General features: G+C 31.5%; 2 protein-coding genes across 2 annotated transcripts; one reads left to right on the top strand and one right to left on the bottom strand.

Moving 5' to 3' along the window:
• Positions 1–1391: 1391 nt before the first annotated feature.
• Positions 1392–11105, top strand: LOC126780274 (uncharacterized). The gene is made up of 6 exons (XM_050504596.1): positions 1392–1582; positions 7292–7436; positions 9011–9191; positions 9486–9569; positions 9839–9934; positions 10820–11105. The coding sequence occupies exons 1-6, from the start codon at positions 1566–1568 to the stop codon at positions 10915–10917; spliced, it is 621 nt and encodes a 206-aa protein (XP_050360553.1). The 5' UTR covers positions 1392–1565; the 3' UTR covers positions 10918–11105.
• A 2063-nt stretch (positions 11106–13168) lies between these two features.
• LOC126780271 (D-3-phosphoglycerate dehydrogenase) lies at positions 13169–18203 on the bottom strand. Its single transcript, XM_050504594.1, has 8 exons — positions 18063–18203; positions 17344–17490; positions 16990–17141; positions 16255–16474; positions 15995–16127; positions 14393–14508; positions 13593–13695; positions 13169–13476 (listed from the first exon to the last, which is right to left on the bottom strand). The coding sequence occupies exons 2-8, from the start codon at positions 17476–17478 to the stop codon at positions 13352–13354; spliced, it is 984 nt and encodes a 327-aa protein (XP_050360551.1). The 5' UTR covers positions 17479–17490; positions 18063–18203; the 3' UTR covers positions 13169–13351.
• Between the last annotated feature and the right edge of the window lie 331 nt (positions 18204–18534).

The following is an 18534-nucleotide window of genomic DNA, read 5'->3' as shown; positions in this document are numbered from 1 at the left end:
CAGACATCTCGTTGAGGTTTCAGTGCTAAGTTCTTTGGTGGTAAATCCAATTCCCATATAATTATATCATTATCTTATGATTGACTAAGGCTAATTGTTACGGGCATCGGTAATTAGTTAGTTTCTTCGTTTTAACATTTGGTAAGCTTAAGTTGTTATTGGTCGGAGAAAAGTTACCCACGGTACGTAAAAATGTTGAAAGTTAGTCATCATCTTAAACATTCGTCTTATCTTTTGTATATAGGTAGTATATTGACTATTACAAAAAATACTCGACTGAATTGAAGATAATATTTACATGCAAGTGTTTCGTTTTTTCTGCGTACTGCGTAATTGGCGCGTTTAACTATTTCCAGACCAATCAATAAGGTGCACATTAGTTAAACCTATGGTTAAGCTCAATTTGAACACACGTTAACTTATTGATGCGTGGTTATCCAATATTCCTAATCGAATTTTGCTTAAAATTTCATTGTAATTGTTAATTTTTTATTACGTTTGTCTGTTGAAAATATTAATATTCTATTCTTAATAATCTTCAACCAAAAGTATTGATTTCTTGTGCTGGACTATATTTAAAAAAAGAAGAACGCATCTTCGCCCATTATAGAAGAAGAATATTATTCTTGGTGCGAAGTTTGGGTGTTTCGAACATACAATTATGTTGTCAAGGGATATTTGTCGTTATAGTTATAGTTGGTTTTTGTTAGCATTTAATGTAATTAGTGATAGTTTTGTTTGTTATTATTAGTAATTCTCACTTCTGGTTTGTAAGACTACATTATCGCAAACTTAGTCAAAAGTTAAAATGAAAAGATAAATTATGGATAATGTATTTCTAAAGGATCACAGATTGCTTCTGTAATGGGTACTTTTTATAAAAATGGAATAAATGATATTAGCAATGTAAAGTATAATAATCACTATCATCTTTATTTAGCAATCGTACGTCATACGAACTTCTGAACTTATTGAAAGTTGTCAGTTGAGTGGACATGTCCTACTTCCTCGTAGTCAATTTGTGATTCTATCATTGCCTAAACATTCAAGTTTATCGAACGTAGGTCAAAATTGCTTAAATTAATTTTAAGACATTTTATTTTTGGAACGTTACATAATTACGAGTTTTTATACATATGTTTAGTGTATAGTCATTTGTAAAGTCATTATTGAGTAAAAAAAATTAATATAAAGATAATTTTTTTTTGTTAAATTAAAAGATTTAATAAAAAATATATTATTATTAATTAATTAGAATATTTTACGATCAAAAATTCAAGAAACGGTACAACATTATCACGTCCGAACCAAGTAGTAGGTACTTTGTTAGTGGTACGTGGGCAATGCTCGGCATGCGTCACAGCACGTGTGCTACTCCGAATATAAATTAGGCTAGTGGTGTTGGGGCGGCGAGCGGCTGCACCGACTCCAAACGTCGGAGGTGTCGGTGTTGGAACGGCAGATCAAGCGTGGCCTCCGATCGTTGTGGACCTGCTCACAATCGCTCTACAGAGAAAGGATCGACTCGAGTGCTTCTTGCGACATCCTTGCCCGACAAAATAAACATGAGGAGTATACCCCTGTGAGTACATTTACCCATTTATTTTATTTTTTATTAGGATCACTGATACTGATATTATTTTCATATACAGTACAGCTGTATTGCCCGCTTTGCGATTGCACTTGCGATGTCAAAATGTTTTAATTATTGGTGTTAAACGAACTGGTGAGTAAATCAAATCAACGTTACTTTAAAACAATTATTAAACTATTTTTATATTAGTCTGGTAGGCTTTGAAAGTTAAACGGTCCCTACAGCTTAGCGATAAAATTTACAATATAAATTTTAATCATTAAAACTAGTGAGAGGTATGCAAACGAAGGTCTGCTTATTATAGGCAACAAAATAACGTGTTAAACAAGTAGGTATTGTTAAGGATCGAATACAATTGACATGTAAATAAATATTTGTATATATGTAAGTATCGAGCCTTTCTAATGACGGGTGTTAGCCGTCGAAGTCGTCTCTGGGTGTTTTGCCTATGAGTGTTATTCCTCGTCAATAATTAGTTTCTATAATATAAATGTTTATTTAAAAAGTGTAGGAAAAACCACTAATTTATGTTGAATCGAATGTAAAAATACATTTCATATTGTTTTATCCAAAGTGAAATGGATTGTATATTATATTTTTTCCAATATTTATAATGATATTTTAAGGACCTTTTTCATCTTATTATCTCACAATTACATCCGCATTTTTATTCAAATAATATATTCTAGGTCGAATGCGCTTATCAGATATGTTTTAAGTTAGCATTCTCTTGTGTTCGGTGTAAGATCAAGTTAGTTGAATAATACAGTCACGACCGTAATACTAATGCAATAATAGAAAAATGTTTCTGATTCCTCGTTTCATAATGCGTGACTTATAAACCCCATTATATGCTATGGGTCGACCTAGTGTAACAACCAATTATTTTGTATATTAATTAGGCAAAACTACGAACCGGTTGCCGAATGAGTCTGCCTTACTTTGAAAGTAACGTTTGTGATCATTAATTAGATTTATTAATGAATCGTAAAAAGTCATATTTACATCCACGATATAAATATGAATATTTGAGATTGTTTTCTTGTTTAATACGTGGCGCAGACATTTGCATAATGTGGTTACATTATTCAGACGTCTGGGTGGATGACAAGCGCGGTCTGCATTTTTCATGTAGCATTAATTGACTTTTAACCTTTCAACTATTGTCCTCATTTTAATAAAAATACTATAGAATCGCGGTTGTTAAATTGATTATGTAATATGTAGGTAATCTTTTAAAATGATAAATTAGCAAATGATGCTTAAAATTTTGTGGTAGAGGAATATATGTTTTATGTGTAACTTATAACAAACGATAAAACTTTATTTCGGATAAAGAATAGATAAAGATTTGTAATCCAGCGAGTATCCGTATCCGAGTTCATGAGAGCGAGCTTATGTAAACGCAATGGATTTGTTCGAAAGTACACCTTTAAAATTGTTTAGGTCTAACGCAATAGATTATTATATCCGTGTGTTGAGAAATATAAGAATAATTTTTTAAATTATAACTTTCCCATTAACTAAATTTTAAACTAAACAATTTTAAACATAGATTTTTTTAAATTTAAAACGAAAAAATACTAAATCGAAAAATTATAATCGACACCAAACCTTTTTTAGAATCATTTATTTTATCATATGTTATAAAATTTTATCATATGTTATAAAATAATGTTTAAGTTATTTTTAATTGAAAAAAGGTTTTAAGTGATATTTTTACAACACTAACAATCCAGTAACAAACTAGTAGTTATGAATGTCGTTACTTCCAGTTGTTGGCCTCAATTAATAAAGATTATGTATTAAAATAAACACTATTCAATTTATGTTGCGCGTGAAAACTGTTGTTAATTAGCCTATATTTAATAAAAAAGAACGAATATATAAAAAACAAAATATATACCTATATTCTCGTATATAAAAAGCGATGTCCTAAATGGTTGAATTTAGGACATTGTTTATATACACATATAATTGAAATTTTAATTTGACGTTCGTATTGTAATGTAGAAACAGGATTTGTGAAGTTTGGTTTTTAATCGTTACTCATTATTTTCAACTTTATCCATTCGACTTAAACGAAGTGTCATTATTTTTAGAAAACCAAGACAGACAAGACATTTTATTATTTTACAATAATTATTTGATAATACCTATTGACATTTAAATAATAATTTAAATATAATATAGTATAAACTGAGCAATTCGATTTATATAAATTTTTTTTTTTATAGAATAGGAAGGTGGACGAGCATATGGGCCACCTGGTGGTAAGTGGTCACCAAACGCCCTTAGACATTGGCATTGTAAGAAATGTCAACCATCGCTTATATTTATATAGCCAATGCGCCACCAACCTTGGGAACTAAGATTTTATGTCCCTTGTGCCTGTAATTACACTGGCTCATTCACCCTTCAAACCGGAACACAACAATATCAAGTATTGCTGTTTTGCGGTAGAATATCTGATGAGTGGGTGGTACCTACCCAAACGAGCTTGCACAAAGCCCTACCACCAGTAAAAATAAATTATAAAAACATAATTAATATGCTTATTTGTCGTACTCGAAATCCACAATTCGCGCAAGCGCAATACTGTGGGAAGGTTCACGAGCATAGAGTATTTCCCACGAATGTCTCAATTTATTCGATAACATCACAGTGGATTTCATAGATGACAATAAGCTTGGGCAATTTTTACAAATCTTTTGAGATCCTCTAAGGCGATCGAGCAAAGACGATGTTTCGTAAAAATATATTTTAGTAATTGAGAAAATCCTGATTTCAATCAAATATGCGTAACGCAGCCGATTCGTTATGCTTAGGCGGTGGACACTGCAGCGAGTCGGCTACCGCATTGCACCGCGATCGCGAGGTCACTCCAAAGCTTAACATTTCTGGTTCCTCGAATGACCTTGACTTGAATTTGAGTCGGTGTTACATATTAGTAACACTTGCACACTTACTACGAGATATGGGTATACACATGTACACGTATAGAAAGTTCAACTTTTTCCTATGTGACTTGAATCTGTAACAAAGCGATTTCCAAATTTACAATGCATATGACTTGAAAGAAGATCAATACATTGTCTATAATGAGTACAATTTCGATGGCGATGAATAAAACATATTTTAATGTATTCAGGTGTTTTAGGTTGGTTTACGGGTCCATGTTAGAATACGAATCGAGTATTTGAGTTGTGACTCGTGTTTTATATAAAATGGAGAAAGTTAAGGGAGATCGCGATAACATAATCGGAAGCGGATGCGGAAATAGCTCAACTCTATCAGATGCGACCCTGCGAGGAGACCTGTTACTCAACTATCATAAAACAACATGTTGACCTTTAGTTGTCACTGGCTAGAGGCTTTTACGCACTCTCGTTCCATGCGCGGGGATCGAAGCGTCGACATACCAATCCACCTCCATGCGACATTCACCCAACCTCTTATTACAAACTCGTAGTTCGATTTGACATTTAAAACCATTTCGATATTTAGCACACATCTTTACAGAGCCGTTTAAAGAATGTTTAACTAGGAAGAATAAAACATGATACTAAATTTGATTTATTCAGAAATTTCTCGAATACCTTGACCTTATCGAGCAAATTAAAAAAAAAAACTTGTTCGACATTTACGTAAAGATAAAAATAACGTTTATAAATTTTTACAAATCCAGTGTTTTTATTCTGTATGCAAAACTATAATTTATATGCATCTATGTATGTATGACGAATAAACAGCTCAATATTGTACTATGTATCCTTAATACTAAATGTTTAGCGTCTATATTAAAAGGTTGAATATACAAGGACAAGATTGCCAAACTCGGATCAAGTTTTATCTTATAGTCAATTAATATACCTATAGTCTTATTTGTGAGGTAAATACTAAATAAAATATTTAACCACCGTCGCCGATTCAATAAGATGTACATCTTCAAAAATGTTACGATCAACTCGTATTGAATAATCGAATTATGAAGATGACATTTTGATCTTTACGTCTTTCAGCTAGCTAAGTGCCATATTCACTTTTACTTTCTGTGTAACTACGACATTTAGCATTCACCAGGTTCTATTTTTGTATTTGAATAAATGAAATTAAAACTGTAAAGTAATAGTCTGTTTATGTTGAATAATAAAAGGAGTTAATAGGAGATTAGAGAGTAGGAGGGCTAATAGGAGACTCCTCCCCTTTCAAGGAGAAAGTTTGGAGCTTATTCTAGAATGTTCCAATGTGTATTGGTAGAAGCACATGGGACAGCTTTTTCTACCAACACATGCAGCTTTTCTCACAATACTTACCTTCGCCGCCGAGGAGGTGATGAATTATAAATACATGTGCTTAACAAAAGCCGAGATGGCCTAGTGGTTAGAACGCGTAAATCTTAACCGATGATCGTGGGTTCAAACCCGGGCAAGCACCACTGAATTTTCATGTGCTTAATTGTGTGTGTGTGTTTATAATTCATCTCGTGCTTGACGGTGAAGGAAAACATCGTGAGGAAACCTGCATGTGTCTAATTTCATTGAAATTGTCACATGTGTATTCTACCAACCCGCATTGGAGCAGCGTGGTGGAATAAGCTCTAAAAAACCTTCTCCTCAAAAAGGGAGATGAGGCCTTAGCCCAGCAGTGGGACATTAACAGGCTGTTACTGTGCTTAACAAGAAAATTTAGTAGTGCTTGCCTGGGTTTGATTTCGCAATCATCGTCTAAAATCGGTTAACTATTTTTAAGTAAAAAAACCTACTTATCTTTGTCTTAAATTGTTACAAATAAATAAATTATATACATAATATAAACGACTATAATATTTTTTAAATAACCAACAATGATCCATGTAGGATTATTGTTAGAAATCTTCTTAATGTCCAGATTTTTTCACATCATCCTTTTAGTATCAAAACATTGGCCAAATCAACAAGTTTTCAAAATATCTTTCTATAAGGCAATCTACGGTCCCAGTGACTAACGTAAGAGCTATCGCATGTCTATTCTGATTGATTGAATCTTTGTAATTCAAAGAGGCAATAGTAAAGTAAGTAGTAATAGTTGCGACTTTAAATGTAATGATATAAGGATGCCTATTGAACAGCGTGCTATTTTTGTAGACATTTGATCAAAAATTATAATTGAATGGAGATTGAATGTAACACTTTCTATTGATTACATGATCTCACATTTGAACAGGTTGATACGTTCGGCGCATCAGTTAAATAACTCGTTGCCATTTAAGTATGGTTTAATCAATTGATTATAGTCTAACATTAGGGTCATCAACAAAAATGTTAAATGTTATCGTCGATACGGGATACCATTAAACAAAAGACCTTCCTACTAAAAACATTACTAAGCGACAGAATTCGCGTTATTTATTTAACGACAGTTCAGCATTCGTTATACGTTCGTGTTAAAAAGATTTTTAAAATATATTTATCTCCCAAAGGGATAAATTGTTCTGAAATTTATTTGAACTGTTGAGAAGGTGGAAGTGGTGGAGGAACTTGTAAAAAAGTTAACTGAATAGTTTTGTTTTACTTGAGGGAATAATATTTAAATCAATTTCTCTTTTTAGAGAAATTCAGACATTTTTCTTATAAAGGTTATCTTAAACTGGTCGGCATCATAGGATTACAATATTTAAAAAATATGTAAAGTATTAAAAATATTCTTAATTTACAGGATTATATTCATAGCATGCTTGCTGTATCAGACGACGGCGCGCCCACAAGATGATGCTGAGCCTCGATCTGCGTCAAACCGTGGTTTACTGAAGAGAGGTCTGGTTAGCAAAGCTAAAACCACTACAACTACAGCGGCACCACAGGTTAAAAGCTTTACCCATCTTTAAAAAGTGAAAAACAAGTTTCTCATATATGAAAAATATCTTATTCTATTTTACGTAAGAATGTTTTTTTCAAAATATTCAAACCATTTTATGAGAATATCGATTGCAAGTAAATAAAGGCTTATTAAACTGAGCAACTAAGACAGAACTAAGTATTTATAGTTAAAATCGTATTAAGGCCATATTTACTTTAAATTAAAATAATATGAAAAATTTCGTTAATATTTAGTCAGCTATACTGGGTTATATGAAACAATTAAAGTTTTAATTTTGTTTTTTTTTATAAATACTGCTTAGTAACAAATTTTGAAAATAGTTGTATGTAGTAATTATTGTTTTTGACGAGTTCTTAACTTTATAAAATTAAAAATATACCTGCTAAGTGTACGCCATATTAATGCAATTACTTGACATTGATGTAGTTAAAGGTATAGAGATAGGCTATACTCAAGGACAAGATAAATTACCATTACTTTTATAGAAATACTGAGAAGTAGCTTAATCATTTCCTGTACACTGTGACATAAATTTGCAACGTTTTATTGAAATTTAATAGATAACATTGTTTTTAATTCGATGAAACCCATATTTGTGTTTTATTTGCTATATTTATATGATCATTAACTTTGGAACATATATACGTCACCACATTGACTTCCCTATGTTGAACGAGTAACACAACCTAAGATTGCAATAAATAATTAATAAGGGCGTTGTTTCACAAAAAATATTTTTGCAAGATGTCACTCAATAATCATTTAGTTCAAGGCGAATTTGAGAGGTGTTCGATGGACGGGTCGCCTTCGCAGCGACCTCAACATGGGTTCCTTTTCCTCGGTGGCATTTCTACGTGCGCCTTAATAACGCACTTGTACTGATTGAACTGGTTCTCGATGGAAATATTGCGACCGCTATTGGAATGTATGCAACCTCTTTGTGGGCTATGACGTATTAAACGCGAAATGAAGGCATGCGCCGAACAATGATAACTTTTAACATTCGAAGGTCTTCTAGGAACTATTCATTTTATTTTCAATATTGTTGTTGTAGGTTTATTATGTTTTTAACGATTGTTGCAAGATTGGCTCTATGTAAGATTGGTAAATATTAAAAAAAAAACATCGTTAGTTATATGTAGTTATTATAATATAATAAATTAATTTACTAATATTATTGACATAATCTATCAACTTTACTGGCTATTATTTATCACGCTTATATTTAGGGCAAAACGACTCCGCCGTATTGAATTTATTGTAACATTACACAGCTTATGAAACTTTCCGGGTTACCGCAAACAAGCAATCCTCAATTCGAGTTCCACTAGCTGTTCCACGCAGCTTTGTTATCAACTTATATTTCAAACAATTTCATATTCGAATAATTATTATATTTGACACCTATATAGACAGAATCTTCGGTTTGGTAAATCGAGATTTTTAAGTATTGTAAAATAAGTTATGATCAGTTGCTGAATAAAGTAAGAAAAGAACATCAAATACTGTCATAAGAATACAAATTAATTTAAATAATTTTAATTTATTTGTTTTCAGGAAGAGGAAGAATACGATGATGAAGCAGAATACCAGGAAGGCGAAGCTCAGGAACCCTCCACAGAGACACCCCCTTCCTCCACAGAAGGCAAAAAGTTAGTCGGAGGTGGCATTCGTCCTTTCCGTAGTAACACTGACTTATTAGAAGCCTTGAAGAGAAGACGTGCGCAAGTCGCGGAAGGTACAGTTGCATTCGAAGGGAATTTTATTATTACATTATACTTATTTCCATGTAATAAAACCAGTTTGGTGATAAATCAAAAACAAATCGGCGTTTTTCATATATAGTCGCAAAATGATAAATTACGAATCGTTCAAAATTCTTTCTAATATTAAGGTATTATTTTTTGTAATTAACATAATCCTGTATTAAAATCAACTTGTCTGCCTTGCAATATACCTTGAGACATACGCTCTAAATTATAACGAAGCGGAATTCTCGTATGACATCAATCATTTATCTATTTTTTTTCAGCTAAAAACCAAGGTAACTCCGCGCCTTCCGTAACACAGCAAGTATCCGATGGTCAAACGGAAGCTCCTGTTAAAGCTAACTACAGTAAGAGTAAAAATATTGTCGTTTACTAATTTTGTTCATGATTCCTTGATGTTTGTTATTTAGTACTTTTGTACTGTGTACATTTCCAGGATGTAACACTTATTAAATCAAAAAGAGCTTATAAATCAATTGGAATCCCCTACGATGAATTGATAACCATTAATTATTTTCTTAAATTTCAATTTATTTAAGTAATAAAAAAGAAAAAATAATAATCATTTATCATCAATCATTTATCAATAAGCTTAATTTTTTGTTTTATCCATTAGGCAAAAAGCGCTTCAACACAGCGACGAGAGAGACAAAGACCGATGAAGCTCCAGCACCTGCTCCCGCCAAGCCCAGCAGAGGACGCTTTGGAAAACGTGCGTATCATTCACATTTACATACTTAAAAACGCGCATATTAACAATTCTATTATATAATGTAGTAGTAGTAGTAGTATTTATATAATGTAGTAAACTCTATCATAGTAATATATTATAAGTAGTATATAATATACAAAATAAAAAGCTATAACGATAATAAAGCTATCACAAAATACAGAATATAATTGTTGATACAATATTTATTTTATTTTGTGTAAATATACTCGTAATTTATGTATAAAATAATTAACCTTTTATTAATCTTGCGCAGTTGACATAAAAAAAGTTTTCGAAAACCTCGTCGGAATGGATTTTATATTTTAAAAAGTTGCTTAACCTTAATGCTGGTTATTATTATGTAAATATTTCCTTCATGGTCCCCTGCGCCTAACACGTGTTTAATAAAATTACTGTTCGAAATTATATTGCATTATTTAGGTTAAAAACCGTTCTAGAAGAAAATAAATTGGCATATTGACCGTGGCGAGTGTTGAAAATAAAACTATTAAGCAATAACGCATTGCGATTTAAATAACCATAACCGAATAATTTGTCCACATTAGTAAAAAAACCTATAACTATATCTAAGATTACGTATGTACAGAGCAACGAGTGTTTTAAAATAAATAACTAATAAAGAAAACAAGCCAAATAGCAATGATACTCGGAGTATTATTTAAAATCAATAGAATCATTCGATATGATAAATGATAATATTAGGTATAATTAGTTACTAAGCTATTGTTACGATGTAGGTAACATTATTATCCATGAAGTTAGTTTGAATTATTATCAGATAAGTTTACTATCGTAACTGTTTCTTGAAAAATAAACAAATAATATTTTCAGCTTAATGTATTTTTTTCCATATCTTATTTGCAGCATCATCAAAGTCTATACAGGAAGGTGAGCCTGAAGAACAGAATGACACTACTCCTCCAGCAAGGACTGGCAGGACATTTAGAAGAGGAGGCAATTAGATCTTCCGTTTATCCCTACCATCCCCCCATATTCCATCCTAATCCGCCCAAACCTCCTCAAAATTAGTGATATCATTGCCATCAGATATTGTGGTCTGAACTCATCAGCTTCGATGAATGAAGAAATGATTTATATCTACTATTTGTAAATTATGTATAAGTAATTATAATAAATAATTTTAATTTTTTCTCTCTTTTTTTAATTAACCTGAAAACTATCGTTTGGATAGTACAAAGAAAACCGGTTGTTGATTTGGTGCAATTATTTTTAAAGTAGTTAAGTAAATTTATGTTTTTTTGCTCTACACACCTATTGTTATTGATTCCAATGACTGAAAATGAAAACTGATTGAAAATGACCAAATCAAAGTTAGGACTTTGATTTGGTCATCTAATATAATATATCTTTGTATATTATATGATGATATTTGATTTGATCCGTTTATTTCGATTATAATTAAAGTTGACACATATATGCTCCAACAAATCATTCAAAGGTGAAAATAAAATAAATTGAGTTTAAAGTTAAGGAAAAAATTAATTCAATAAATTTTAGAAAACATTTTAGATCCTTAAAGGTCTAATCATAAAACAATTGTATTTCATGGCGGAAAATTGAGATATTTAATTTGTAAAGAATAATTATTGCTCTCGATCTGAAACCTCTGAAATATCTATCGAATGTTTTATATAAAATAGTTGCTTTATTCCCTATATAAAAGCAACTCCCTATAGTTGTTAGCTGTTTGTGACCATTTTTATCAAAAACAAGATTCGTGATGGCTGCGTTTGCCAATTTATAGATTCAACAGTTTTTAATGTTATAATGTGGTTGGATGTTGAGTATTCAAATAACTTCTAATGGTAAGTGTATACGGCTGCAAACCCCAAGGTATTGTGTTCGGTCAAAAATAGTTATTGGGATTTTGTATAAAGAACAGTCTGAAATGAGGAGTTAACGTTAGACCGCGTGCATCGAAGACCTCATAAAGGTATTGGACCTGCGCTGGCCTCGCCTTTCTCTAGTCGTTTCAGATTGATTTTGGAATTTAAAGACGAGGAAATAGAGATTGTACCTTGTGTTTATTGCTTTGCACGTATAGTGTTCACTATAATAAATCTGCTTGGTAGTAGAGCTTTATTCAAGCCCGTCTTGTTAGGTACCAACCACTCAACAGATATTCTACCGCTAAACAGTAATACGTAGTATTGTTGTTTTTCGGTTTGAAGGGTGAGTGAGTAGTAAATATAACTACAGGCACAAGGGACGTAATATCTTAGATCCAAGGTTGGTAGCGCATTGGCCATGTAAGGAAACTCTAATATTCTTTATATCGCCAAAAAACTGCCGTTCTATTCGCTAGTCACACATTGATATTGTTTGAAAGCCAATCTCACATTATTATTTAAAATAAATACTTTGATAGAAATTCCTTCATATTTACAACATTAAGTTAAGAAATTTGCTGACTATAACGGCCTTTCTAAACAATTCTCCTTGGGAATGCTTTTGCAATTTAATTAAACGTAAAAATTAACCCTTAACATCCTTAGTTAGCGAGGAGTTAGATATTAAGTATTGATGGATGACCTGAATACAAAAAAACCTTTGGTAGACTTTTACAAAACCTACGTGAGATGGTGAAGCTTTACACTACTGCAATCACTGGACAAATTGAGTAAGGTAGTATCGCAAGATTTTTACAATAAACTCACTATACCTATTTAATGTCTACTTTGTTTTAACAATTGTTTTATATAATTACGTGTTAATTAAAATGTCAGTCGAAAAATGAAGATTTTTTTTTTATATCCTAGGACATTTTTCACACACGGCCATCTGATCCCAAATTAAGCTTGTACAAAGCTTGTGCTATGGAAACCAGACAACTGATATACTACATATAGTACTTTTCTTTTGTAAATACATACTTATATAGATAATTACACCCAGACTAAGGACAAACAGACATGTTCATGCACACAAATGTCTGTCCTGGGTGGGAATCGAACCCACAACCTTCGGCGTGAAAGGCAAGTGTTCTACCAACCACGCCAACCGGCTCGGCTCGGAAGATTATATTTATGCAAAATGTATTTCAGGACATATATACATTTTGGTTAACATAGATTAAGCAAAAGGCTTCAAGTTGTCACAAATCATGTTTATGATTTTAAAATATTTTTTAAAGCTTTGTTTTGCTTAAGTATTAAAGTTAGCGTATTAAGGTAAAATGTATGCATAACATTATTGCTTATGTAATTTATTATTTTATTCTGTTGTTTTCCTTAATTTACATACAAACTGACGTAGATACAATAATATATAATTTTTATAATACCAAAGTACGCGCTATTTTTCACTTATTTTTTGTACAAGTAAAGAGAATAACAATAGGTTTTTATAAATATGACATGACTTTCATGGCTTGCTTTATTTTGGAAGTACTCGTGTAACTTCAGCCAGTGGTGTAGTGTAAGTTCCGGGTTTCACCAAGTTCACTAGTTGCTCGGCGATCTCAAGCCCCACGCGAATCTGAGCTTCTTTTGTAGATGCTCCTGTAATTTTTGATTACTATATTTAATTTATTGTATTATTTTATATTTGTATATAATTAAAAAAAATATTTGTCTCCAATAAAAGTAAAAGAAGGTTCACAATAATAGGAATTTACCAAGATGCGGAGAAGCAATCACAGCTGGATGTTGAATGATTTCTAAAGTCAAAGGATCCGTTGGCGGTTCCTGTTCGAATACGTCGAGCGCTGCACCGCTAACCTGTTAAAATATTCATATACATATATTCAATTCATATTGGTAAAAAAATCTTGTTATTTCAATATTTTTGCTTAATGTATATGACGTGTTTGGTAAATACTTGCCCTTCACGCAGAAGATTGTGGGTTCGATTCCCACCCAGGACAGACATTTGTGTGCATGAACATGTCTGTTTGTCCTGAGTCTGTGTGTAATTATCTATATAAGTATGTATTAAAAAAAGAAAAGTAGTATATGTAGTATATCAGTTGTCTGGTTTCCATAGTACAAGCTCTGCTTAGTTTGGGATGAGATGGCCGTGTGTGAATAATGCCCCGGATATTATTATTATATGAATATAGACACCGCAATTTTGAGCATGACGTAAAAACTAAATACCACCTAATAACTATTTTAAATCTGACGAGTTATTTTCTATTTAAGTAAGCACCTAATTTATATTTTTATTTCTAGGTATCTATTCAAATATACTGTAGAATGTTTATCGATCGAAATTAGACTGTTTTAATATTGCCATATTAAAATAATATTTTTTTAACCATGATATAAAATGCAAACTTAAAAAAAAGCAATTTTATAATTTATTAAAAGGAATAAAACATGACTTTAAAACTTTAAGACTTAGAACAAGTTGGTGATAAAAACAATAAATTTTGTTTGGGATTAGAATAAATGAATGTTTAATACTAGGTATTACCTGACCAGATTTAAGTGCTTCGTAGAAATCACGTTCATTGATCAGACCACCTCGACCTACATTAATAATTTTAACGCCTTTCTTGCACCGGCTCAAGACACTAGCGTTGATAAAGTCTGTGAAATAATAATATTTCATATAATTTTATATAGTTATCTGTGAATAACCATTTCGTTCTTATGTACCTACTATGTAGTAGGATTGGAATTATATTGAAAAGTATGCGATGATTTCCTCCTTTTTAAATAAAATAATATTAAAAATATAGGTAGGTGTTGTTAATTTGTAACAGTATATTAAGTATATTAGATTTTTACTAAGCAGACTAATTTCACAATTTACCGAATTTCGAAATTAAATATTAATAAGTTTTTTAAAATACGTAAAAGTTAAATGAAAACAGTTGTTGTTAATGAAGTTATTTGTTTTTTAATATGTATTTTATGTCATTATTCTCGTTTTTATATTTATTTGTAAATATTAGGTTATTTTAAAAAAAATATTTTTAATACCAGTTTTTGTACGTTAATTCAATTCAAATTAAAATCAATTTTTTTTTCTCTATTTTAAGTAAATACAATAAATTAAAATGCAGTTTTAAATAAAAAACGCTTGCCCCGAAATGGCCACTGTTACTACTACTACTACCGTCGCTATGACAATATTGGTATACATTTGGCTACGGAGAATATTTTAACGCAAGTTGTATTGGAGAATAATTTAAAAATAAATTTGAAGGAGCATTCTAACGCTTGTCTTATCTTATATAGAAATAAAAATAACACCTTTTCTTCTATAGTATAGAAACATATATCTGATGAAATATATACATACTAATTTAAAAGGAAAATTTATTGAGTTATAAGTATTTCTATAAGATAATTTAACTTAACGACAAGGAATTCTTCAGATAATAGATAAGGAAAAAAAATAATGTATCTAAATAACAACGATACCATTTTAATCATTGATAAGCGTGAACAAATATTAAAACTCAATAGAAACATTTATGTCAATATCACTGCTACCTACCTTAGGATCTAAAAGTATTGAGTATAAGTAATAATTTGTTATAATAATTTGGAAGCTAATACTTCACTTAAAGATTGTAAATCGTATATATTGGCCTAGGGTGGACATATTATAGTGCCAACGTTAGCGCAAACACAGGAGCACTTATTTTCAACCACCGGGTTATTATTTAGAGATTATAGACTTGAACCTAGAACCTTAGAATCCGCAGTTTTATAAGTTTACCACTAGCAGTGATACCTTTTCTTTATAGGGACCACAAACACGTGTTAGTCATGGTGTCGCGAAACGCAAACAATTTTTTTTTAGGTAATGATTTAATGTCGTTTCAAACACTTTGCAGTGTCCGTGGTCACAAGCGGTTATTATATCTAATTATTTAAGTGTTAATAAAAACCTTCGAATTTAAAATAGTTCAAAATAAATTAACTTCAAGTGGGCCAACCATAAAAGCCCAGCGGGCCGCAGGTTGAGTACAGCTGCATTAGACTAATGAATAATTTAGTTACAAATAATTGTATACCTAATAAATATGAAATCTCAATTCTAAGGAAGAAAATATAGACTTACTTCTCGTGGAGTCAATGAGAGGAGTGTGTAGTGTGATGTAGTCTGCAAGCGGCCAAATCTCGTCCAGTTCCATCTTTGTGGTGTTAAACCGAGCACATTGCTCGGCTGTCACGAATGGGTCAAATCCGATGGTCTAGAGAAATAAATATATTTCATGTACTATGAACATAATCTATATATGAGATTTTTCTAAGTATTTCGCTATTTGAAATTAATATTTAACCCATCAAAATATGGAGACAGTTATCATGGAAAGCTACCTTCATTCCGAAAGCATTCATTCGCACTGCTACTTCCCGGCCGACCCTGCCAAGTCCTAAAATCGCTAATGTTTTTCCATTTAACTCTGTGCCAGTGTGCTGTGTGCGCTCCCAACGACCAGCCCTCAGTGCTGAAGCTGCAGGAACTATGTGTCTAGCCAAAGCCAGTGTTAAGCCGCAGGTCAACTCGCATGCACTCATGGCATTCGCACCTGGAGCGCTGAAAGGTTTAATACAAACATATGTTGAAAATAAATATATAATGCATGCATTATTTATTCTCATCGTCATCACGTAACGAATTTAGAATGCCAAACATACCAGTATCGAAAATACGTGTCTTAAAATTAGATTCATTTATGGTCACAGAAATATTATTTTAAACAATTTAAACGGACACATGTTAGTATGATAAGAGTGCATTGACTGTAGCATGTGAAGGTTATCTTTCAATGTAAATATGTATAGTAATAGCATACTATTATTATATGATCTAAAAACATCTAAAAAACTAAAACTGATCTAAAAACAGGTACGTTGTAATCAAAATATCGCAAAAAAGTCGCTTTGCATGTTTCGTTAAAGTAAGGTAATTGGCAAGCGGCAAGATTTAGTGTTTAATAAAATCAACGCTGAGTTTTAGGAAAGATATAAAAATAGCACATATAAAATCTATACTAGAGCATAAGTAACATAAAATTGTATATTTGTACATATATAAGTAAAACGTCTTACTTAATAACACCAATTCCTTTTTGACCCGCAGCCTCGACGTCAATATTGTCGACTCCTGCTCCCGCTCGGCCTACGACCTTCAGCTTAGACCCCGCATTTAAAACTTCTTTCGTCACTTGTGTCGCAGAACGGACAACCAGGGCTTCATGATTCTATAGAAAATGTATGCTTTGCTATATATTACTTACTCAATAAATACTAGTGTTAGCAAACATAATGGAGCATTTATTTCCTAATTTCGGGTTCTTAGAAAACAATAATAATACGTTCGTCTAAGAAAAGAAAACCCACCTCACTCATGGTGAGGTGTAGACGTAGACGAAATAAAATAATTATGCGTAATTCAATACTCACGGGGATTTCCTTTAAGAGTTCCTCTTTTGTTATCTTCGCTTTTGTAGTTACTTTAATGTTGTGCGAATTGAGAATTTCAGCGCAATTTGCACCAACTCCATCGACTATCAAGACTGATTTAATATCGAGACCCATATTTATTTCAAACTGTAAATGTAAAAAGGTTTTTAGAATTAACAGAGATAAGTTAAAGTTAAGAATAAATTTATATCAATGTGAAATTGTAGTTTGTTATCAAATTTTAGTTCTTACATCAGAGGTTATAAAACTTCCGATAAGCGTTTTCGAGCAAGGGGATCTCAAGAATCGTCAACCAGTTAATCTTGTTTCTTGTAGAAAGTGAAAGCAATTTCACTTTGCTGTTGCACTGTTGCAAAATGTGATATAAACTTTTTTTTTTAATTTTCAGTTTTAACAATGTGCTATTGTAACAAATATTAATAAAGTTTCTAAATATATTTATTGGAGACTATTCAAAATATAAATAATAAAACAAATCCGATATTAACAAAATGTCCATTCGGGAAGGAAAACGGTTTTATTCGATCTAATAAAACGGTAGGTACTTGAATTATTCATTAATATAAATCAAATTCACCCACAAGCACAAATGTTTTATAAAATTTTTATTAAACATTATCATTTATCTATAAGATGTTATTGAAGTTGTTTTGTAATATGTCTGAATGAATTAAGTGGTCTAATAAAATATTACTTACTATATTAAGATAGGATACGTGAAATGTCTTTACCGTAGCGTGGTGCGTTAACGACTGACTACTGACGATGTAATGGGTCAATTTGGATGTGCAAAGTCGTCAGGCAACTCAAATTATCTCAAGCAGACAACAACAGAGCACGTTCGTATAATGAAGGCCTGGACTTAGCGCTACATAAAAGAATGGAATTCATCATTTTATCTAATGTATAATATATGTTATATTGCATCATTAAAATGGCCTTATGAATTTTGTCTACACTAAATCCGATGTCATAATTGTTTTATGGTCGCCTTATTATTTAAATGATTTCTAATTGTAAATCGCTTTTAGGTCACGGTGTAATAAAACTTTAATCGTTTCTATTGTATTTAGATTTATTTTAGCTCCATATAACAAGTTGTTCAATAATATAATGTATAATTTTAAACGATTGCATATGTGATTGGTGTATTAATATAGAAATAAAAAT

The sequence above is a fragment of the Nymphalis io genome, chromosome Z (assembly GCF_905147045.1).
Source record: "Nymphalis io chromosome Z, ilAglIoxx1.1, whole genome shotgun sequence".
Classification (NCBI taxonomy): Eukaryota; Metazoa; Arthropoda; class Insecta; order Lepidoptera; family Nymphalidae; genus Nymphalis; species Nymphalis io.
This window is presented reverse-complemented; position numbering and strand designations above follow the sequence as displayed.